Genomic DNA, 25,169 nt, shown 5'->3' on the forward strand with positions numbered 1-25,169 from the left:
TGGAACCCTGCGGTCTGTTGAAGAATCCTGAGATGTTGGAACATAGGAGTCAATTATCTGCTGGATTTAATTAGGGTTGTAACCATTAAATTCCATTAAAGTTGTGATAGTCAGAAGTTCTTGTTGTAAGGTTGAGGGAGAGGAGCACGCATTATGTGCTCTATTAATTAAAAATTTGATTTTTTGAGAGGTGTGATGAGCAGACTTGATGAATGTATCTGCTAGTAAAGGTAGGTTTTTTGATAAACGCTGGTTGGTAAATTACAGCCTACGGTAATAATATACTGATGATATACTGTTATTTAAATTATCTGTGCTTTCATTTCATTAAAGTTAATTACTGTGGTTATCATGTAATTTGTTGTTCTAACATGCGTGTTTTTGTCTCCATAAATTCTACACAACAAATAAGGTAATGAGGTTTATAAGAAGTTAGGCTACTTGGCCTTGATAGGCAGCCATTGAGCCTAACAGCGAAAGATGGGGGTGTATATATGAACTTGGTAAACTTTTTAGAATTAATTTTCTTGTACATAAGATATTATTTGGCTTCTTTTGGTGCGTGCACGATTGCACACACACAAAAAGTTTATTTGTGAACCTATAGTACATTTATACTGCAGGTGGGTTAAGGATTTTCCTATATATGTATTTTTATTTAGTTTTTTTTACCAAATCTTGAGACCTCGCTCTAGAGACTAAACATGGAACTTTTTCAAGTCAGTTCAGACCCCCCCCCCCCCCACCCCCCAAATTAGCAGGGTAGTTGTTGCACACCAAGTGACAAAATCCATCTCCTGTTGGTTAGAGAACAACATGGCAAACCAGGCTGGCTTATTTAGCTATTTATTTTTTTATTACCCTCTTTCATTCTTTGCTATTACTAATATTACAGCAGTACATAGAGAAATAAAAAAAAAAAAATGTCATTTTTACCATTAAAGCCAAAGTAAATCAGATTCCCCTTCCTTTGCCCTACATTGTATTACTTTCCCACATGTAGTCTCACTTCGACATGATCAACTGTTTTTCAGGTTCCTCTCTGATAGAATTTGTTGATTATTGTGAAAAGGCTTTGGCATTTATGTATGAAACAGATGTCCTGTTCTTTGTGATATTATTGCTTTCATCTTCTGGATCGTGACAGGTCTTGAAAGGTGGAGGGGAAAAAAAAAAGAAAGAAAGAAAAAGCTTCTTGAATGACGCAACTTTGAAAATAAATTGAACAAATCAGTTTAATCTGGTGTAATGGGAAAAGGAGCCTCCTTAGCTCAGAAAGACCTGGGTTCGATTCCCATAAGTGACATGAGGAACCTTTATCTGGTCTCTTTCGACTAAAGGTGAGTTAGCCAGTCTCATACGGAGGTATAGGAATTTTTCACCTGGAAACTCAGGTTTTTCATCCACCAGAACAGGCAAACCGGCCCCGTGAAAACACATGGATTACAGTTATGAATATGTCCCAAGCCCAGATAAATTGGGTGGTTGAGGAAAGCAATGGTGAACTACCCTGTAAAAATCTCACCAGGAATACTTTGTGGGCAATGCCTACAAAGTCACCTACGGTCAGAAACAACTAAAAGGAATGAGAAATATCTGTATATGGTAATTGCTTCAGAGATCACACACAGAAGTCGCTATTTACTAATAAGAATATTTTACTTAATAGATACCATTGCACTTAGCATATATGATCTAGAAACACTGTACTACAAATGTGGAAAATTGTATATTTCAGGAATAAAACAAGAGAAAGAGAAAGGCAAGTGAAAATTCAGAAATATCTAGAAATAGGACAGTGGCCTGGTAAAAAACCTTACATTCCAAAGAAGGTAATTAATTATTCATTATGCACTTTTTTCTTCATTATCATCATTAAATTGCTAACATATCCCCTCAGAAGGGCAGTGATATTATGATACTACATGAAAAAGTTACATTGCCACTAAATTCCTATTGACAATTTTCCACAAATTAACCTGTTATCTGTCAACATTGCAATATTATCAGAACTTATGTTTCTCTCTTCCAAGGCACTTTTTACTTTGTCAGGTCCACCTGTTCTTGGTCTTCCTGTGGGTGTTTTTTTCCTTCTATCCTGACAAAGAACATTATGTTTTCTAATCTTTCCTCTCCCATTTAAGTAGCCATACCACATGAAAATGTGATTAGCTCTGCTACCACATTCCTGAATGATAACAATGTCAAGTTCTTTCCTAATATCCTCATTTTTAATATGATACTGCCATTGATGCCATCTGTTTGGTTCCATAATCTTTTTCAGGACTCATATCTGTGGTCCCCAGTCTTTGATCAAGAGTTTTATTTCTAATCAATAAGTTAAATGTTAAAAGCTCTCAGATCCATAAGTTAAAATTGATTTAAGCATTCTTATATACAGCTGCTTTAGTGTTTTAATAAATTTCTCTCATATTCCATAAATATATTCATTTGAATTTCTATCATACCAGCTTCAGCCTTGTTAATTCTGCTATCTATTTCCAAATTTAATTTGCCATTTTCACTAAAAATTGCACCTAAAATAGCTGAAGTGTTTTACTTGTAGTTTCTCCATTCAGAATGCAGTTGATATTTTGATTGTTTTTGTTTATTTTCACTGTCTTTATTTTTCTTAATGCTGATTTTCAGATTTTTATACTAAATTTATTACAGCAGTTATTCAATTTAGTTAGAGAATCCTGCAGACTTGTACTGGATTTATTCAGAAGTATAACATTAGCTCTTTACTTTATGCAGATCATTGCCAATTTTGATATCAGATTTAATATCACTTTCCTTCATAATCTGATCGATATAGATAATGAATAAAAGTGGAGATAATGTGTACCCTTGTCGCATGCCTTTTATTACCTCAAACCATCTTCCTCTACCTCCTTCACTTCTAATTGTTGAATTCAAATATATATATACTAAGTACTAAGTACTGCTTGATATAATGTCCCATTTGAACCATATAAGTTTTCCTCTTAGCACCTTGCCACTTGCTTCTCCAAATTTAAAAACTTAAATTTAGAACTTTGTTATATTCTCAGGCTTCTCCACTATTTGTCTTAAAGTGAAAATCTGATGCTGACAATCTCTGTTTGGCCTGTAATTCTCACATTCAGTTTTATTTTTCTATTTACAGATGGTTACTATGAGTGCTTTACTGCAACCATTTGGAATTTGACTCTCTAATCAGGCCTTCTGAATTATGTAGTGTAGTAACTATAAAATTTTTTTACCTCCATATTTGAAGTACATGCAATCACTGCATGTTTCAATTTGCAATCTTTCAAAGTAATTACTCCAGACATTTAGAATTTCTTCATCTTCAGTTTTCACATCACCATCATCAACTCAGAGTATTCTTTCCTCCATTTCTAAGCCTTTCATTAGCTTCCAGAATATTACACCTTTCTCGATATTTATTTTCTACAGTCTTACCAAAGTCTTCCCATGACTTTTATTTAGCTAGTTTTACAGTGCTTCACTTTTTTATATTTTTCTGTCTGTTCTCTAAGAGCACAATCTGATGTACTTTTTTGGAATTATCACTGTGTTTTCTTCTTTTACTTGACTGCCTGTTTAACTTCTTGAGTCCACCATGGAGTTCTGATTTTTCTATCCTTGCAGATTACCTCAAGGGCTCACTTTAGTGAGTATGCAGTGGCAAACTCAGGGTACCTGATGCTGAACCATTCCTTACTTCATGTAATATACATCTGCTATATTATATGTAGACTGGTCCCCTTCTTTCTTTCTTTTCTTCTTGCTCCTTCCTCCCAATGCTTTTAGAGTATTGAGGGATGGGGTGAATCTTTCCTATTTCACTTTATTTTGTCTTATGCAGTTGGGAGTCTGCCTCACCTCATAGGCAGAAGTCCCATTTTGCATGGCCAACTTGGGATGAATTGGGGAAAAACTTCTCAGATATGCAGAAAGGGCCTCTGCAATCCTATCACTTTTTTTTTTTTTCTTGCAGTGTCTTCACTCCAAAATAATACATTTCATGCTGCAGCAATTGTCATGCAGAATAATCAGAGATGTATTCAGGACTTAGGTCGTGTTTGAGAAGTATGTTACAGTCTCCAACAAAAATCAGTGATATTGTGAATGAGGAATATAGAAGGTATAGGATTAAACTTAAAGGGGAATTTTACCTAGGCACATGGAATAGGTACCCTTGTTATTCTCTGTAAAGAGATGGAGAAGTATAAAATTGGCATCCTAGGAATTACAGAGAATGGAATGGAGAAAAGCTCACTTCAAAAGACAGGATGGTAAGCTAGGTGTTGGTTATAATGCCATTGATGACACAATACTTTGCATTAGACTTAAGGCTCATCTTATCGATGTGTCAATCATGGTAGTTTATGCACCCACACAGATAGGCCTGATGAAGAGAGTGAGGAATTCTGTGAAAACTTAACATTGTTTTGGACTGCCTACCAAGGAGAGATGTACTTTACATCTTAGGGGACTTTAATGCAAAAGTGGGAAAGACTGCTGGAATTTGCCCATGCTAACAGATTAGTTATTACCAATACCTGCTTCCAGAAACATTCACGATAGATCTAAACATGAACATCTAACATTGATAGGTTAAGGCACCAGATTGATTACATCCTGGCTCTTCAGCAGCGGAAGTTAAGCATCTCTGATGTGCATACTTGTCCTGGAGTAGACTGTGGTACAGATCATCGGCTAATAACAGCCGAAGTAAGACTAAGATTCCAAAAACCTTCCAAGTCAGGCACGTTTCACTAGACTGCATGTCAGATTAATTCCTAGTGGGTTCACTAAAGAAACATCAACTCATTTGGATGATTTTTTGGAGACTAGTGAGGAGAACTCACCAGAAATGCTTTGTGAAAGAGTCAAGGTTATAATATAGGATACAGCCAAGAAGTCCAAGAGACCCATAGGTATGAGATTCATTGTGGAATCTAGTTGAAAGAAGGTGGTTGAAAAAAAACAAAGAGACACAGGGAGTGAAGAATATAAGAGATTACATAGAGAAGTTAGAAGAGCCATCAGGCAGGACATAGAAAATTTTATACTAATAAATGTGAAGAGAGAGTTCCAGATGAGGAGGCACAATTATAAAAGGATGTTTCGTTTAGTTTGTGACCTAAAGCAAAAGCTTAAGCCCAAATTGAATGTCATCCAAGACAGGGATGGAGTAGTACTAACAGAGGAACTAGAAATCAAAAATATATGTAAAGAAGAATACTGTGAGGAACTGTACAATAGAGAGGATAAAGAAAATTTGGAGGAGCCTGTCACCAGAAAAATTTTGATTGGAACCTCCTCCACTTAGGCATGAGGATGAAAGAGCAATTACACAGCTTAAAGCAATAAGGCCTCAGGTGCAGATGGAATCCCAGCAGAGTTAATTAAGGCTACATGGGATGGAGGGGTAAGCATGTTTCATAGATCGATTACAAGGATAAGGGTACATAATCATGGCCTAGAGACTGAAGAAGTCAGTTTTCATACCACATAAGAAGGGAGATATGATTGCAAGAACTATAGAACTATTCATTTAATAACTCACACCAGCAAGAGTTTATTAAAGATCATTCTAAATAGGATTGAGGCTAAAGTTGAGGCAGAGATGCCCGAGGAACAAGCAGGTTTTAGGAAAGGTAAGGGTACCAGAGATCAGATCCTTTGCCTTAGACAGATCATAGAAAAATATAAAGAATTTAGCCTTGTAATGTGTTTCATAGAACTACTCTAAAGCTTTTGACTGTGTTCAGCTTGGGAAACTATGGGGAGTAATGAAAAGAATGGGTTTTCCTCAACACAGTCAGGCTGATAGCTAACTTGTACATGGAGGAAGAAGCCACAGTAAGATCAGGTGTTGAATTAATCGATTGGCTTCAAGTTAGAAAGGGAGTTAAGCAAGGATGCCCACTTTCTCCTCACTTGTTTAATAATTTATGCTGAGGCATGTGTGTGTGGATGAGCTCAAGACAGGAATTAGAGTAGGCGTTAGATTGATTAGTAATCTGATGATACAGTACTCCTCTATAATGACAAGGAAGAACTAGGACAAATTCTTGACAAAGTTAATGAGATCAGTAAGAACAGAGGACTTCATCTCTATCCTAGTAAGGCTAGAGAAGGAAATACAGACAGGGAAGCTCCTGAGAAACAAATGCACCTTAATAGAGAAAGAATTGAGGAAGTCAGCAAGTTCAAGTACCTGGGATCCATTATTAATGTGAAGAATTATTGTTCAGAAGACCATTAGGAATGGCTAAAACAACAGTTAGAGATTGTCTAAAATATGGAAGGATGGATCTATCTCCACATGAACAAAGTTGAGGATTTTGGATGTAGCTATTTTTCCAACAGCAACTTATGGCTGTGAGACTTGGAACCTAAAGAAGTCTGAGATGCTTTTGAGATGTGGTGTTACAGAAGGCTGTTTAGGATAATATATACTGAAAGGTAGACAAATGAATGGATGCTAGAAAGGACCAGAAGAACTTTAAGGCTACTTAAGGATGGAGGGAGGACTTTTCAGAGGAAGGGTTAGGCTGTCAATTAGTGGTGTGTCTGGAGTGACTGATCTTCAAAGAGTTGAAGTCTCCAGAAAAGCATACAACAGAAACACATGGCAAGGACTGGTATGGTCCATCACTGAACATCTGAGTGACCATATTGCATCTGCTGATGTCCTGTGAATAGATTGAGGGTTGGCAGATTACCTCACCACATGCTTGTCTGGTTGAATCAATCATGGTGTTCTTCAGGGTTTTTCTGAAGAACACCCGATTGAATCTCCATGGTTTGTTTCCAGATCAAACCCGGAAGGAAGCTTGGTCAGGGATGTTGCTGGTTGGAAAAAGGGAGGCTCCCTGTTTCACAAGAAACCACAGGATTGAAACTTGGAATGTCAGAAGTATGAACCAAGGTAAGCTGGAAATAATAAAGATGGAAATGGAGCACAAGAAGCTGGATATATTGGGAATAAGTGAACTTAGATGGACAGGAATGAACCATTTTCAGTCAGTGGACTATATGGTGTATTACTCAGGACATGAGACAAGTCGTAAAAATTGAGTATCTTTCTTACTCAGGAAAAAGATGGCTAGGTATGTATTAGGTTATAATCCAGTGAGTGACAGAATCATTTCTCTCAGAGTGAGTGAGTGGACATTCATTGAATATGACCATCATTCAGGCTTATGCACCCACTACAGAGGCACCAGAAAAAGATATTGAAGAATTTTATGGCAAGTTACAAGAAGTGATATATGCAACACCAAAGCACAATTTATGGCTACTTATCGGAGATTGGAATGCAAAAAGTGGGAGAGACTGAGGAACAAGGAATAACAGGTCGTTTTGGTTTAGGTATTTGTAACACTGCAGGGAAGAGACTAGTTGAATTTTGTGCAGAGAATTGTTTGTTGCTAACGCTACTTTAAACAGCAAAAGAAGATTGTACACATTGATATCACCTGATGGACAATACAGAAATCAAATTGACCATATACTTGGACAAAGAAGGTGGAGAAGTGCAATTCAGTCTGTTCAAGACTTTTCCAGATGCAGACTGTGGAACAGACCATGAGTTATTAGTGGCTACGATACATGTGAAATTATGGAAACTGAAAACAACACAAATGTCGATCAGATATGATCTTGAAAATATACCAGCTGAATACAATATTGGTATACAGAACAGATTCAGCACACTCAATTTGTGTGAAAGAGAACCAGATGAACTATGGGAAGAGATTAAAGATATAATTAAAACAGAAGCAAAGAAGAATATTCCAACAGTTTGTAAGAAGAAGAAGTTTAAATGGCTGTCAGAAGATGCCATCAAAACTGCTCGGGAAAGAAGGAAAATGAAGGCCACAGGAAATTTGCAGGAAGTACAGCATTTGAATGCAGATTTCAATGAGACAGAGGAGACAAGGAAAAAATACTTTAACCGGAAATGCCAACAAATAGAAGACCAAAACAAGAAAGGAAAAACAAGAGATCTTTTCAAAAAGATTAGAGAACTAACAGGAAAGTTTAGTGCCAAGTTGACAGTATTGAAAAGTAAATGCAAAGGATATCTTACAGAAGCTGCAGACATCAAAGAAAGATGGAAAGAGTATACAGAAGCCCTTTACAGAAAGGACTCCAAAATTACTGAGAAATTTGAAGAGCAGGATTATACGCAGGAGCCAGTACCACTGGAGAATGAAGTGAAGTGGGCACTGCAACAGCTATCCAGTAAGAAGGGACCAGGAGGAGATGGAATATCTACTGAGCTGCTCAAAGCCCTGGGAAAAGAGGCAGTTAAAATTTTAACAGCTGTATGTCAGTGAATTTGGATCACAACTAAATGGTCTAGGGAATGGAAAAAATCAGTTTATATACCTTTATTGAAGAAAGGTGATACAAGAGAGTGCACAAATTACAGAACTATAGCACTGATTTCTCATGCAAGTAAAGTCTTACTTAAGATTATTCAGAAAAGACTGGAACCATTCATGAAGAGAGAAATGCCAGATGAACAGGCAGGATTTCGAAAAGGCAGAGGAACAAGAGATCAAATTGCCAATGTGAGATGAATAATAGAAAGAGCACAGGAATATCAGAAGAATGTCTACCTTTGTTTCCTTGACTATAGCAAGGCTTTTGACTCTGTAGATCATGTGAAACTGTGGAATGTGTTAAGAACAATGGGGATACTAGAGCATTTCATTATCATTCTGAGGAATCTTTATTATGAACAAGAAGCTACTGTCCGAACAGATCTTGGAGAAACTGAGTATTTCATAATAGGTAAAGGGGTATGACAAGGATGTATTTTATCTCTGTACCTGTTTAACTTGTACAGCAAATACATTTTAAGAATGGCAGGGTGGGAGGCGTCTTCAGTTGGAATTAAAATTGGTGGAAGAAATATTAATACTTTGAGATATGCAGATGATACTATCTTGCTAACAGAATGCAATGAAGATTTGGAGGAACTTATTGTGAAAAATTTGAAGAAAGTGTTAAATATGGTCTTAAACTTAACTTCAAAAAGACAAAAGTTATGGTAACATATGAACTTAATGATTTTGAAGTAGATGGGGAGAAAATGGAAGCAGTTATCAATTTTGTGCTCCTAGGATCCCGAATTGATCAAGATGGTTATTGTACTGAAGAAGTTAGAAGAAAATTACTACTCAGAAAGAAAGCAATGACAAATTTAAGCAAATTCTTTAAAGATAAATATATTAGCCTCGCAACAAAAATCAGAATCGTGAAAGCAATGGTATTCCCTGTGGTTCTGTATGGATGTGAAAGTTGGACCCCTGAGAAAGAGTGAAAGCAGGAAGATAGATGCATTTGAATTATGGGTTTGGAGATGCCTACTAAGAATACCATGGACTGCAAAGCAAACCAATAAATCAGTGATAGATAGAATAAAGCCAGATTGCTCCCTCGAAGCTCTGATCATGAAGCAAAACTTGTCATACTTCGGACATATTATGCAAGCAAATGACAGTCTAGAGAAGATGATGATGCTTGCTAAAGTTGATGGAAGCAGGAGAAGAGGAAGACCAAGAATTAGGTGGGTGGATGGAGTTAAAGAAGCAATTGGAATGCGCTTGGAAATTCTGAATGGAGAATGTATGTTCATAGAATTACCAGGAGTCAAAAACGACTCGATGGAACATAACAACAAACATCAAATTGCAGAGAAGCAACATGAATCTTGTTAAAGCAAATACTCATAGAACTGTAAATACTTTTATCAGCAAATTAACATTGCACAAGCAGAGCATTTTAAGAAGAGGATTTTCTGCAGTTCCAAAGTCTACAAATAATAGATGATGATTCAATATTAGATACAGATCTGGAGTTTTATTGTTCCCATCTTCTGATACTGACAGAAGACTTGATGATCAATTCAAAGACTGCTGAGCTTAAAATACCCAATTGGGTCATAAATCCCTTTCTTTCTGCTGCCACGTTTATTCATCCAAATTTGTGTGAAAAATTTATTGACTTAAAAAATGAATTTGATGCTCAAGTATAATTTCAACAGCTTGGATATGAAAGATTCTAGCCAAACATCTGATGCAACTATCCTCAGCTTTGGCAAGAAATAAAATCACTACTTATTGTTTTTCCTTCTTCATTGCTTTACCTGGTCAAGAAAGGATTCAGCGTCGTGTTGCAATTGTTAGCTAAGCAGCAAAATAAATTGCAAATTAGTGAAAGAGGAGACTTGAGACTTTGTTTGTTGAATATCGAACCTGATGTTGAAGAACTAGCAGGATCTCATCAGGCTCAGTGTAGCCATTAATGATTGGCCTATTAAATACAGTAATTTGACATCTTTTTTGAGTAAATATTAATTTGTATCAGTCATTAATTTTTAATTAACTATCATTTCAAATATGTTGATAATTTAGGTTTGTCTAATAATATATTATAATTATCTTATTGAGTCATTAACATAGTGTAAAATTGAGTAGGAGGCTCCAGGTAATACAAATAGTTGAAAGGGGGGGGCACCAGGCAAAAAAAAAGGTTAAGAACCACTGATCTAGATACTAAACTGAGAAATTTTTCTGCTTAGGGTGATGGCAACCTGAAGTCAGTTGGTTATCCAAGTCTCTGGTAGGATTCAGACCTCCAACAACGTGTTGTTGGAAGAGATATTCTATTTACTTAGTCAACCTAGTGTGAAATATTTGGCATATGCTATTTATGTGAACTAGATCTACATATCAGTCAGTTTACTTTGTATGTTAAGAATTTGGTATATTCAATATACAAATTATCTTTTAATCTATTTCAGAAATGCACATTTTAAACAAATACCCCCCCCCCCCCCAAAAAAAAACATTTAGCAAATCTCTTTCATTAATGTGAAATGTAAGGGGGGGGTGGACATATACACACACATCATTTCCAATCAGTTGGTATGGAATAATTTCCAATAAAAGCTGAAAATTGCTTAAAGTCCTAAAGTATGCTGGAAACTAAGTAGGCTGAATATGTGCCATCTAAATTCTTGGAATTTTTATGCCACCATTATTGTTGAGACTAGGGTGGTTAATCAAAATTTCACATGATTCTTTAAATTTCCGTTCATACCAGGTTTTTGTATGACGGAAGGAACAAGTACTTTTCCAATCAATTTGGTGTAGGATGTTGAGAGCGTGATCTGAGAGGCCTGCTTCACCAAACTTGTTATATTTAATGTGTCATAAGTTTCACCAATATCAGGTAAGTTACATGTGCAGTAGATGCAATGAACTCCAGGATGTGCCAATGGGAGGAGAGGATCCTTAGAGGAGTTGAATATGTTTTTTAATTTTATAGGTGGTTTAAAAGTAGCATTAAGATTATAATGTGTAGGATTCTATTGATTTTTTCTGATAACCTTTTAATGTATGAGATGGATATGGTTTTACTGTAATCTATATTCTTTTCTGATGAAGAACTTTATTTTTGTTATAACCATTATTTATAAATGTGCTGCTAATAATCTTTAATTCTTGTTTAAGAGCTTGTTGATTAGAGCAAATTGTTATATTTAAGGGTGTTAATGACTGCAAATTTTTGTGGAGGGGTGGTGATGATACGAATTAGCTTGTATATATTGGCCAGTATGTGTCGGTTTGCAGTAAACTGTAAAGGATAGACTGCCTGAGGGAAGACGTTTGACCAGTGTATCCAGGAATGGGAGCAAATTCTGATTTTCAATTTCAATAGTAAATTGTGCGCGTTCATGTTCATATTGTTTGTTCAGGTGGCTAAGGAATGTATTTAAAGTTTGTCAGATAACGAAAACACCGTCAACATATCTAAGCCACACTGTAGGTTTTAGAGTAAAGGAATCGAGCACTTTGCTCAAAAGCTTCCATGTAAAAGTTAGCAATTGGAGGGGGGGGGGGGATAGTGATGAACCCATGGCCGTACCTTCTTTTTGTAGGCAAAATTTGTTTTGTCACATGAAGTAACCAGAACGTAGTACGTGGACAGAAATGGCTGTAATGTCAGGCGGAAATTTGTTCTGCAGGATAAGAATTGTGTCACTGATTGGGACATTTCTGAAAAGAGCAGAAACATTAAAACTGACTAATAAATCATCTTCGCCGAGCATTATGTTTTTAAATTTGTTTATAAAGTGTTGTGTGTTCTTTATATAGGAGGGGAAATGACCTACCAACTCCTTGAATGTTGACGCTAATTTCTTGGCTAGGGGATAATTACGGCTGTCTGTTCCTTCAACTTTGGCTGAAGCGGAACGTTTTGTTTGTGTACTTTAGGAACATATATTCTGGGAGAATATTCTGGGAGAATGGGCATAATGGGGTATAACAGTGTCTGGCAGCCAATAAGTGACAGACTTCAGTAATTCTCATTTTTTTTTCTTTATTTTGTTAGTTGAATTATAGTTTACAAGCTGATAGGTGCTGTTATCGGAGACTAGTTGATTCATCTGATTGATGTAAGTTGATCTATCAAGGATGACAGTGGCATTAACTTTGTCCGATTTTGTTATAATTATATCTTGATTAGCTTTTAATGACTTGATTGCTGCTAGTTCTGTTTTTGTAAGATTGCTATATAAGGTTTTCATTTTTATTCAGAACATTGCTGGTTTCTAAATATTATCAGTTATATTAATAGGAAGAGACTTAATGCTTCTATGTGATATATAAAATCCAGTTTATTAACAGTTCTAGGTGCTACTGCGAAGTTAAGGCCTTTATCAAGTAATGCAAGTTGACCATTATTTAAGATGTCTTGATAAGTTGATCACATGACTATTGCTTGCAGGTGGTAGGTCGCTCCTTGTCTCACTTGTATGTTGTTCACTGTTAGAGTTGTTTACTGGAGAAGAGATATCCTGATTGGATGGATTCGTATGATTGGCATTAAATAAAGACTTTAAGCTAGATAAATTTAGCCTTAAGTTTTTCTTTATTACTTTCTAGAACATGTTTAGCTGAATTGTCAGTGATTCTTTCAAGCGCATTCAAAATATCTGGATTCATATAACTAGTGACTTTGGATTGTAAATTTAAAACCTGATTTTGAGTTATTGCTAGATTTTTGTGGGCAGTTTGAATTTGCTCTCTAAGGATTGCTTTCTTTGTGCATGCATAGATATGAAGTGCTTTAGCAGAAGTAAATTTCTTTTTCGGCTTGATGCAGTTAGGAATAATACTATTAATAAAGTTCTTCATAAAACTTCATCAAAAAAAAAAAAAAAAAAAGAATATAGATTACAGTAAAACCATAGCCATCCCATGCATTAAAGGGTTATCAGAAAAAATCAATAGAATCCTATACCATTATAATCTTAATGCCACTTTTAAATCACCTACAAAATTAAAAACATATTCGACTCCTTTCCTCCCATTAGCACATCCTGGATTTTATTGCATCTACTGCACCTGAAACTTACCTTATATTGGTGAAACTGGACGTACAATCCCTATACGTTAAATAAATAAAAAAAAGACACATTAAATATAATAATTTTGGTGAAGCAGGCCTCTCAGATCACGCTCTCAACACCCTACACCAAATTGATTGGAAAAGTACCTGCTCTTTACATCATACAAAAACCTGGTATGAACGAAAATTTAAAGAAGCCTGTGAAATTCTGATTAACCACTCTAATCTCAACAATAATGGTGGCATAAAAATTCCAAGAATTTGGATGCCAGATATTCAGCCTACGTAGTTTCCAGCATACTTTAAACAATTTTCAGCTATTATTTGAAACTATTCCATACCATTTGATTGAAATTTATATGTATAATCACATAGTTTTATATACCAAGTAATTTTATATAAACTTGGTTTTTAATCCTATTTCCCAAGTGAGCAAACAGACAAGTAAGTCAAGTTTGCGCCTGCACGTAGTGCAAGTCTGAGTCAACTCATGGTAGTGCCACTCCAGGCAATTCGTGGTAAAGTGGATAAAGCTCTGATCACTTAGTATTTTCCCCTTAATGTAAAGCACATCCCCTTGCAGAGATGTATGATGCTATGCATTAAAGGCAATTTCTACGCAGGAGGATGTGCTATGCATTAAGGGGAAACATACTAAGGCAAGTGATCAGAACTTAATCCACCTTTACCACGAGTTGCCTCAGACTTGTACTGCGTGCAGGCACAAACTTGACTTACTTGTCTGTTTGCTCACTTGGGAAATAGGATTGAAAACCAAGTTTATATAAAATTACTTGGTACCTTGAATACATAATATACTCAAGTTAAAAAACTTTCTACATATATATATCTATATATGTTGCTCTCCATCCCAATTTAATTTTGTAACCTAATAGATAATAATAACTCTAGCTTTGATTTAGTAAAGGTTTTTTTTTTTTTTTTAACCAGAGGTCAGGCCAATAATTGTTTATACAGTTTCCAGGGATAACCTCTAGTTCTCCCCTGATCTCCCACTATTCTCTGTAAAACTTCTCCAGCATTGATCCTATAACAACCCCTTACCAACTTGTAGGTCTCTATCATATCTCCCCTCTTCCTCCTGTCCACCAGACTCTGCAAATTACATCTTTTCAATCTTTCCTCATACTTGACATTCCAGAGGTCAGAAACTACCTTGGTCAGTCTCCTGTGGACCCTTTCCAACATCTCTTCATCCTTCTGAAAACCTGGGGACCAAATCTGGGCACAATAGTCCATGTGTGGCCTAATCAAAGCCTTATACAACGGAACAAGAATCTCCCTACTTCTACACGTCAGTGTCCTCTGCATCATTCCCAGAAGCCTTTGTGTTGTCTTCACAATTTTGGCGATCGTGTCGCCTAAATTTTAGATCCTTATCCACTATCACCCCCCAGATCTCTTATTTCTTCCACCTCCAACAATATATTCTCACCAAGCATAAATTCTGCATCCCATCTTTGTTTTCCAAATTTTAAAACCTTACATTTTGCAACATTGAATTCACATTCCCATGTCCAATCACTCAATCTATTCAAGTCTTCCTGTAAGGCCTCAACATCTTCACTACACTTTATGGTTTGTCCCAACTTTGCATCATCTGCAAGCAACTGAATATCTCCATCCAAATCTTCACCTATATCATTAATATACAAGTTAAACAGTAATGGACCTAAAACAGACTCCTGAGGCACTCCACTAGTGACTTTCCTTTTCCTGGATATCGCTCCCCCGTACACAACTTGTTGATAGCCAGTCTCCAATCCAATGCAACAATCTACTCCTACCAACCCCATCTGCTCTAGTTTGACCGTCAACCTATCATGAGGTACTCTATCAAAAGCCTTTGCGAAATCCAAGTATATTACTATGCATCCTTTTCCTCTGTCCAAGGAAGCAGTCACTTTATTGTAATAAGTAAGTAGATTACTAAAACATGACCTCCCTTTAGCAAATCCATGCTGTCCATGGATTTGCTAAAGGGAGGTCATGTTTTAATAATCTACAAAGCATCAAAGATAATACCATTGTTATCAACCCAACTCTGGATCCTAGTTCTCACATGCTTCTCCAACAACTTAACCACAACACCTGACACACAGATAGGCCTATAGTTTGATGCTTTGAGTTCGATCACCTCCTTTATGAAGTGGCACAATCTTGCCCTCCTTCCACTTCTTAGGAACTTGACCGAGTGCAAGACTCATATTAAAAAAATATGTGAAGGCAGGTGTCAACTCCCTGGCACATTCTTTCAGAATATGTGGTGATATATTATCAAGTACCACAGCCTTATTAACATCTGGTTTACTCAACTCCCCATACACCTCTTTATCCAAGTTTAAGCAAACAAAGTTTGTGCCTTAAGTATCTTCAGGACTGAGGCAACTCGTGGTAAAGGTAGACTAAGCTCTCATCACTTGTCTTAGTATCTCCTATAATGCAAAGCTCCTTGTGGACATGTATAATGCTATGCATTAAGGAAAGAGCCACTAACCAGGCCGGTTTCGATCTTTATTGAGGTCTCATCAGTGGGACCCAGAGGCAGTGATACTAAGGTATGCCTTGAATAGTTTTGGAGATATTGTGTCACCCTGTCTTATACCTCTGTATTTCTGCAGTAGAGATGTTTCCATTGAAACCAATTGCTGCCATTGCATTGGTGTATGCTGATTTGACAGTAATGGAGAAGTCATATTTACCTATACAAGTTGCCAAAAGGTGTCTCACCTTATTATTAAATTTCTCTGAATTAGAGAAAGATGTTTGAAGTTTTTTCCCACTTGGTTAGACTATAATAAATTTAGTTTAATCCTTTATCCAAGTGTAAGCAAACAAAGGTTTGCTTACACTTCTGCAAGTTTGCTTGCTTGTCCACAAGATGTGCTTTGCATTATGGGAGATACTAAGACAAGTGATGAGAGCTTAGTCCACCTTTACCACGAGTTGCCTCAGTCCTGAAAAAAGGTGCAAACTTTGTTTGCTTACACTTGGATAAAGGATTAAGCTAAATTTATTATAGTCTAACCAAGTGGGAAAAACTTCCAACATCTTTCTCTAATCCAGAGAAATTTAATAATAAGGTGAGACACTTTTGGCAACTTGTATAGGTAAATATGACTTCTCTATTACTTCCACCTCTGGGTCTGACTCCCACTGACGAGACCTCAATAAAGATCCAAGCCAGTCTGGGTAGTGAGCCTTCCCTTAATGCATAGGATTATACATGTCCGCAAGGGAATGCGTTTGCATTATGGGAGACACTAAGACAAGTGATGAGAGCTTAGTCCACTTTACCACAAGTTGCCTCAGTCCTGAAGATACTTGAGGTGCAAACTTTGTTTGCTTACACTTGGATAAAGGATTATACTAAATTTATTATCAGTTGTTTGACTTTTTTTGAGACTACGATTGATATCAATTGTTTGTTGTATTCATTTAGAATTGGATTTTCTTATTCTATGATATTAATGACTTTAATTTTCCAAACATGGATTGGGTAGAAGAGAAATCTCATGATCAGAAAGAACAGGAATTTATTGAATTGTTACAGGATAACTTTCTCAAGCAGCAATGTGAAAGAAGGAATTCGAGGTCAAAGAGTGTTGGATTTGCTCATAGCATCAGAAGGTATCTCTGTCAAGAATATAGCTATTTTACCACTAATTAGTGATAGTGATCATGCTGTTCTTTCTTGGGGAGTATCTACTTGTATTGAAGCTCTGATTAAAACAGGCTACATGCTGAACTACAAAGCTGGAAATTATGATCAACTTAGAAGAATACTATCTTTGGTCCCATGGTATCAGTTACTGAATGGAAAAATGTCAGCCATGCATGGGAGTCTTTGAAAAAGTGTTTGAATGAGGCAGTATCTGAAAGTATCCCTAGTGTTCGAACAGTAAATAGGTTGGGTGTGAAATGGATTTGGAGCCTTATTAAGCTAGAAATCCACAAGAAGAAGATGATGTGGAAAGAGTATCGTGAGAATAGGAGTGAGAGGAGTTATGAAGTATATAAAGCTCAGGCGGGAAAAGTAATGAGTATTGTGAGAAAAGCTAAAACGGAGTATGAAAAGAAATTGGCCATGCAAGTTAAAGGCAATCCAAAAGAATTTTATCATCATGCTGCAAGCAAAAGAAAGAATGAATGTGGAAGAATAACTTTATTGAATGCAGATGGTACACGAGTGTCGGAAGCTAAGGAGATTGTTCAGTTAATGAGTGCTCACTTTGCTAAGATATATCAACCAAGTGTATATAGTATGGTGCACAGTGCTACTGCTATGTTGGATGAAGAGTTAGAGGTTCATGAAAATGAGGTTGAAGAGCTTTTGCATAACCTGGATAAGAATTTGTCAATAGGGACAGATGGAATATCTGCCCGTTTGTTAAAGGAATGTTCAGCTGGATTGGCTAGGCCTTTCACACATTTATATAACTTGAGTCTCAGGTCAGGAATGGAAGGAATGTAATATAGTGCCATTGCATAAGGGTGGTGCAAAAATTGGTATTTCTGGTGTGGTAGTGAAGATTTTAGAGAAGTTAGTAAGAACTTGCATACAGAAATGGGTAGACAATCATTCTATACTCTGCATTCTATACACTAAAAGCATGGGTTTACTAAATGAAGGTCATGTTTTAGCAATTTGCTCATATTTTATAACAATGTTACGGCTTGGATAAAGGAAATGGATACACTATGATAATGTTGAATTTTTCTAAGGCATTTGATAGGATACCACACGATAGGCTATTGCGTAAACTGGAGAATATGGGATTGGAAAATAATCTATTGACTTGTATCAGGGTATGGTTAACAGACAAATATCATAAAGTGGTATACAGTGGGTGTGAATCTGCCAGATTTAAGGTAACTAGTGGTGTACCTCAGCATTCAGTCCTTGGGCCGCTATTGTTCAATCTATACATTAATGACTTCAAGCAGGGTATAATCAGATTTGCAATTGTTTGCTAACGATGTGAAGATAGGCAGGTCAATCAGGGATGCTACTGATATTCAGCAATTACAAAATGATTTGAATATGGCTGTCAGTTTAATGTTAGTATGTGTAAAGTTAAGCACTTTGGCGTGATTAGAAATCCAGTGACATATTATATTAGTGGGATAATGCTACAAGAAACTGAAGAGGCAAGGGAGCTTGGTGTATTGGTGGATAAGTATTTAAAGTTCAAAGGTCACATAGCAAAAGTTGCAAATACAACTCAGAGGATAATTTCTATGCTGAAGCAAACCTTGACATGTAAGGATAAGGAAGTAATTTTGCCTCTTTATAAGGCTTTGATAAGACTACACTTGGATTACTGTGCTCAGATTTGGTCTCCCAGATTCCAAGGGGATAAAGAAGCTGTTGAAAGGGTGCAACGAAGAGTTACAATGATTACTAATTATATGAAGAGCCAAAGGCTTCAATTTGGCGACATGAACTTATTTAAGTTAAGGGATATTACATCCCGTATTGTTTCTTAGCCGAATAAGAAACTCAAAGAGTTTCAAGCTGAATATAGAAACTATATAAAGTTTGGCGATTCCAAGCATAAGCAAATACCTGGATAGTGCAACACCTGACCCATTTGGTAGTGTAGCACTGAGGCAACTCATAGTTGCCTCAGTGCTACACTGAGGCAACTATGAGTATATAGTTGTACTCAGATCGGTTTTAACCTTTATTGAGGTCTCATCAGTGAGTAGGTAGACCTAGTTAATACCAAGTTTGTAGCGAACAGAACTTACATACCCTACTACATACAAGTACACACACACAGTGTGTGTATAAAGCCCTTGTATTGGAACTTTTAATAACTTCATTTCTCCATAAGATATAAACAATCTTCAAAATGTAACACATGATGTTTGTTCAGATAACACAGATGCATCAATATTTGCATTCAGTGATGATAACAGTGATGGGGAAGCCTGGTCGATCACGTTCATTTTGAAGAACAGTGGAACATTGTGCCCTTCATTTGAAAAAGACCTGCATTCGATTCTCATCATCCATATTTTTCAGAGATGAAAAATATCGACTTTTTCAGTTGAAGGCAATTTAGCAATCTCATATTGAGGTAGCAGGGTTTTTTTCTCCTGGAAACTTGGGTTTTTCATCTAGCGTAGAAGCAAATGGGTAATGACAACACATGCAATTTATATGCAATCTGTAAAAAAGAAGTGAGTTGATGGTGGTGATACTGGAGGGCAGGTGATGCTAGTAGTGTTGTTGTGTGTAGTTGGGGAATTAAGTATCAGGGATAATAAGATGTGTATAGTGGAGTAGAGTAGAGTGCCCTCCCACAGTGAGTCCTTTGAGGTGTCGCACAATAATATTTAGTTGTAGAAATGTCATTTTGAATATAAAATGCACCTATGTAGCAGCTGGAAGAACAAAAGGGCATTCTGCCCTTTGATTGAAAAACACCTGAGTTCGATTCTTGTTGTGGCAAGAAGAATCTTTATATGGGCTTTTTCAATCTAAGGTGAGTTGGCTGATCTCATACAGAGGTAGTAGGATTTTTTCTCTTAAAAACTCGGTGTTTCATCCTGCATACAGGCAAATGGGCCATGAAAATGGCCAATTTGGTAGTGGTGGGTGGTAGATGGTGTTGTGTGTTGATGATAGTACTAGTGTTATTGTGTGTTGTTGGAGGTGAAGTAGGGGAGAAGGTGTGGTGTAGAATAGAGTGTGCCCTTCCATGATGAGCTTGGACTTGTCACATAATTATAATAAAAATGTAGCATGTTTTTGAAGAGTGGCAGACACTTTCTGTGGTTGTGTGATCTTAGTGGGAGAATTGTTTCATAAGCGAGGCTTTGTTGAATAAACTTCACTTTTAATATATTCCCACCAAAAAATCGAATGGAAACTTGTCTCAGGATCAAAGTGGCCAAGGAGTTGGCCCATCTCTTCCAAAACATCTATCTGTCAGAAAAGACTTTGTTGGAAAATTCTTGCTGCATGAAGTGGTTATGTGTCTCATCTTGCTGATAGTCTCAACACTCCCCAGTTCAGGAGTAAAGCAATTATCTTAGCATGTTCAGAATGAACTAATCATGCATGATTTTCTTAGAGCACAGGGTGTGCAGACTGTCCCTCTGGGCTACCAGAAGCCTTTTAGTGGATTGTCACCATATGAAGGATCAAAATAGCTGTCATAGTTTTTGTATTCATTTGAGCATTATTTTTATTTAGTAAATACAATCTTAAACAAAAATGCTACTTAAACTTGTGGAAACTAAAGACATATGTGACAATGTAATGAATGCGCTTGGAAAGAATGTGTTACACAATATTTTACAATTTCATATTGGCTGTTCAACTATTCAGCATTATTTGTCTATTTTGTGATTATATAAATGTGTTTGTAGCTAAATAACAGCAATAACTAATTTTTATATGCTAGTCTTATGATAGGTTATATTATATATTATACAGTGTTATTATTTAGAAATATATTCATGAATATGTCAAAAAGCAAAGTACAAGGTAAATATAGTTACCTTTTTGATATACAGAAATTTTTTTTTGTTACAGTTGATTTAAAAGAAAAAAAAAACTTTACAATCCAAATAACAAGAATGCTAGAAATTAGTGTGATTAATTAGGCTTCCCTGTCATCATCACTGAAATGCAAACTGATGTATCTCTATTATCTGAATATTTGCAGTTGAATTCAATACACATTATATAAAAGTATTTTAAAATAAATTTTGAACAAGTTCTTGGAGAATCAGAATGGCAAATGAATGTTAGAAATTAGACCCGTGAAGAGCAAAAAAAAGTGAATTTTTATCTTTGAATGTTAGTAAAATTGTGTACCTGAACTAAATTTTAATACTGGTATTTGTTTTTCCAGTGAAAATATCACTGTCCACTCCATTTTGAAATATTTGTTGTCATTTCCTAATTATGTCACATCTTGTATTAGAGGAACCAGATATTAATCAAAAATAAACATGTTATATTACTTTTTTTGTTATTTGTGACATTTTTTGTGTTGTTATTCAAATTTAATTAGCAAAAAAAAAAAAAAAAAAAAAATGGTTACAGCTGGTGATGTGGTTTCTAAGAACACAAGTGTACAAGGGTTGTTTGAAAAGTTTGGTAAATTTCCAGTAAATGGTGACACAATTTGCTCATTCATGCCACCTAGCAAAATTTATCCATGTGTGACGTGTAGTTCTCATTTGGCAAACATTTAAAATGACCATGTTAGCATTTTTCATATAAATGGAGAAAAACGAGTTTTGTGCATTGATAAAACACTTTTATTTGAAGAAGTGGACAGCCGTGAAGATCAAAGCCGAGTTAGATGCAGTTTATGGAGACTCTGCACCAGCATTAAAGATTATTTATTTTTGGATAAATGACTTTATCCAAACGTGGTTGTAAGTCCATCGAAGATGAAGCGTGCTCCAGATACCTGACTGAGGTCACTGTGAAGGGAATGATTGACAAAAATCCATGCTATCGTTATGGAAGACTACTAAGTGAAAGTGCGTGAGATAGTAGGCATCTCAACTGAATGGGTGTATAATATCCTGCACAAAAAATTGCACATGAAAAAGTTGTGTGCGCGATGGGTGCCTCAATTGTTGACTGTCGATCAAAAACACATTTGAAAAGGCATTTCAACTCAGTGTTTGGCGATGTTTATTTGCAATTCGCAGGCAAGATTTTTTTCATCAATTCATGACTATAGACGAAACTTTGATCCACCACTACACGCCTCATCCAAGCAGCAGTCAAAACAGCGGACAGTACCTGGTGAAAGATCACTGAAAAAAGCAAAGACCATTTTGCCAGCTAGGAAGGTGATGGCCACTGTTTTTTGGGATTCCCAAGGAATTATCATGATAGACTATTACTACTTGGAAAAGAGTAAGGCAATAATAGGAGTCTATTATGCATCATTGTTGGACCATTTAAAAGAACAACTGAAGAAAAAAGAATGGCACACAAAAAAAAAGTGCTCTTTCATTAAGACAATGCGCCGTCCCACACATCGGGCGTCGCAATGGCAAAATTGCAGGAATTATTGAGGTTCGAATTGGTTCTACATCTACCATATTCTCTGGACTTGGCCCCCATGTGATGACTTCTTGTTCCCCAACTTAAAAATTTGGGCTTGATGGAAAAAAATTATCTTCGAACGAGGATGTCATCAAGGCTGCCAATGACTATTTTGCACACTTTGACAAATCCTACTTTTTATATGGGATGCAAAAACTGGAAACTCATTAGACCAAATGTGTAGACCTCGATGGAGAAATAAAGGTGATTTTTTTCTAAAAAAATGTATTTAACTTATTTTTTACCAACCCTCGTATATATATAGAGCAAACAAATTAATCAGTACACTTGCATGTACTGATTAATTTGTTTTTTTTTTGAAAATTAATTTTCATAAGAAAATAAGTACAAAAATTAAATTCTAACTTTATATGTGCTCCTCTTATCCTAATAAGTTCAGTAATTCACTTAGGCATGGACTCTCCCAATATAGAATACATTTTTATTATTTCTGCATCTCGAAACCATACTTTTTATAATGGATTGTATTAAGTTTTCCTTTGTATCACAATTAATTTTCTAAGTCTTTTCCCCCCCCCCCCACTATGGACCACAAATTTTCTATTGGGCTAATACCATGAGAGGTACCTGACCACTGAAGCAATTACATGTTGTGATTTTTGAGGAACTCTTAACTATTTTCTTTTTATGGTCTGTGGAAGTACTCTCTGCTTTCAACAATCTTTGATGGACTGTAATGTCAGAATTAACAATCTTGGATTCATTTGTTTATATAGAGAAACCTGTGGAGTATTCATAACTATAAATTCACATGTATGTCATTAACTTTTTAATAACATGTAAATATTTCATCTTAAGTATCATAAGACATAATCAGTATAGTTATTAAATTAAAAAAAAACACATTACTGCACTTGCTTACATTGGAATCACTATGTATACAGTAGTGTGTTTAAGGATTAAAAACTATTGGGCTGTAATTAAATTAAAGTATAACTGATAAATTTATTTTATACAATCAAGGATAACAATTTCCTAGACTTTTAGATAATTAACACAACTTAATCATTCATGTTATTTAATTTAATAATCTCCTTTTCTGATGAAGGGATTTGATACCGACAAAAAGATATTTTCATAAAAATTGAACTTGGAATTCTGGTTTTACTTTTATTATTCAGTTGATGTCATTGTCTATAACTAAGGGAGTCAAAGGAAAACAAAAAAAGAAATTGAAGCTCAAACTGCAGCAAGAACTTAGCCATGGAGAATTAGATAATTTAGTTGAAGACATTCGTCTAATAAAAAAATTAAAGCAAAAAATAAAAAAGGTAAGTTGTTTTAAAATAGAGATTCATAATTTTTAAAGTGAATAGTTGAAAAAAATATTTCATTTTTATAATATTATTTGTTTGCGCCTTTGATCCCATTGAAGGAGCCATTTGCTGAGAGAAAGTAACTGACAAAGAGAAAGGAAAACTGGTTAGAGACCTAAGTAGTAGAGTAGGAAATTAATACCAGCTATAAGGAGTTGTTTTTGAAAAAATACACAGAAAAGAGCAAAATTAATAATGGTAAGCCTCCTGGTTCTGTTTCGGGACAAAGACATAATTATGTTTCAACATGATGATACGCAGAATTCACAGAGAAGTATTATTGATTATCTCTTTCAGGATGTAAGCATATACATGTATCGAAGTTTAAAGAAGTATCAAAGTTGCGCAGCTTTCAGATGTGACATATAGACTGGAGAATAAATGAAACAGCTTGAAAGTAGAAACTAAACCTTGCAGACTGTTGCAAAATCTGATTGTCTTAGCCATAGAAGCAAGCATGCAGTAAAATTGTCTAATGACAAAACTTCATGCTGGATTCAATAGAGATAGTCCTGGCAAGAAGTAAATCAATGTTTCTAAATGCTGTACAAGCAGTATTTTGTAGAGCATTTAGAAATGTGAGGAAGTGTATTTTTATAAGTTGTTATATAGGTGGTAGATGCTTGTCAAAGCAATTGGATGATAATTTGTTGGTATTTTTGAATCCTCACCAGGATACTGGAAATTTATTTTAAACAAAAAAAAATTCTGTTAAATAGGTAAAGGAGTTACTCCATGGATGATAGCAAAAGATGTTTTACCATCTAGTTCTAATGGCATTTAGCCATGGAAGCTAGGAGCTATGAGCTCTTGTTTAAAATAAACAGAATTGGATGTCTTTCTTCTTTGCTTTTTAGGGATGGGAATTGTGGTCCATAAGAGAATGTTGCCTATGATGCAAAGAGTGATGAACAAATTGTTAGGTCTCTTAGCAGTGAATATTCAAGTAGACATAAATATTCATATAGGCATGGGAAGACCAGTAGGCCCTTTCTTAAAGGAGCACCATCATTTGTAATTACATTTCATGGAATGAATACAGCATAGAAAAATAATTTAACACAAGTTTAATTGTTTTGATATTTTGTTTGTCACAGAGATATCTTCAGGAATACAATATTAAAATTGCCATAGCATGCACGCACACACACACAAAAACAAGATTGTTTTTAAGCCTAAATTCCTATGAGGGATGCCCTCTATAGGTGCTATTGGGTGGGATACATACATTTAGATTGGGGCTGTTTTTTTTTTTAAAAAAAATCAGCTTGTTTGTATTTTGTATTTACTGT

The 25,169-nt window shown here is 35.7% G+C and overlaps 1 protein-coding gene across 2 annotated transcripts in view; it reads left to right on the plus strand.

Moving 5' to 3' along the window:
* LOC150104578 (ATP-dependent RNA helicase DDX55) overlaps positions 1 to 25,169 on the plus strand; it is a 370,346-nt gene that overhangs the window by 340,333 nt on the left and 4,844 nt on the right. Inside the window, exons 15-16 of one of the 2 annotated variants that reach the window (XM_090395791.1) lie at positions 1,739 to 1,832; positions 23,683 to 23,832. In XM_090395791.1, coding sequence (XP_090251917.1) covers positions 1,739 to 1,832; positions 23,683 to 23,832 — 244 coding nt within the window. The remainder of the gene's footprint in view (positions 1 to 1,738; positions 1,833 to 23,682; positions 23,833 to 25,169) is intronic. The other variant, XM_090395793.1, reaches the window with a different exon arrangement.

Source organism: Typopeltis vanoorti, chromosome 7, assembly GCF_054136105.1.
Source record: "Typopeltis vanoorti isolate ZY-2024b chromosome 7, IOZ_Tvanoo_1.0, whole genome shotgun sequence".
NCBI lineage: Eukaryota > Metazoa > Arthropoda > Arachnida > Uropygi > Thelyphonidae > Typopeltis > Typopeltis vanoorti.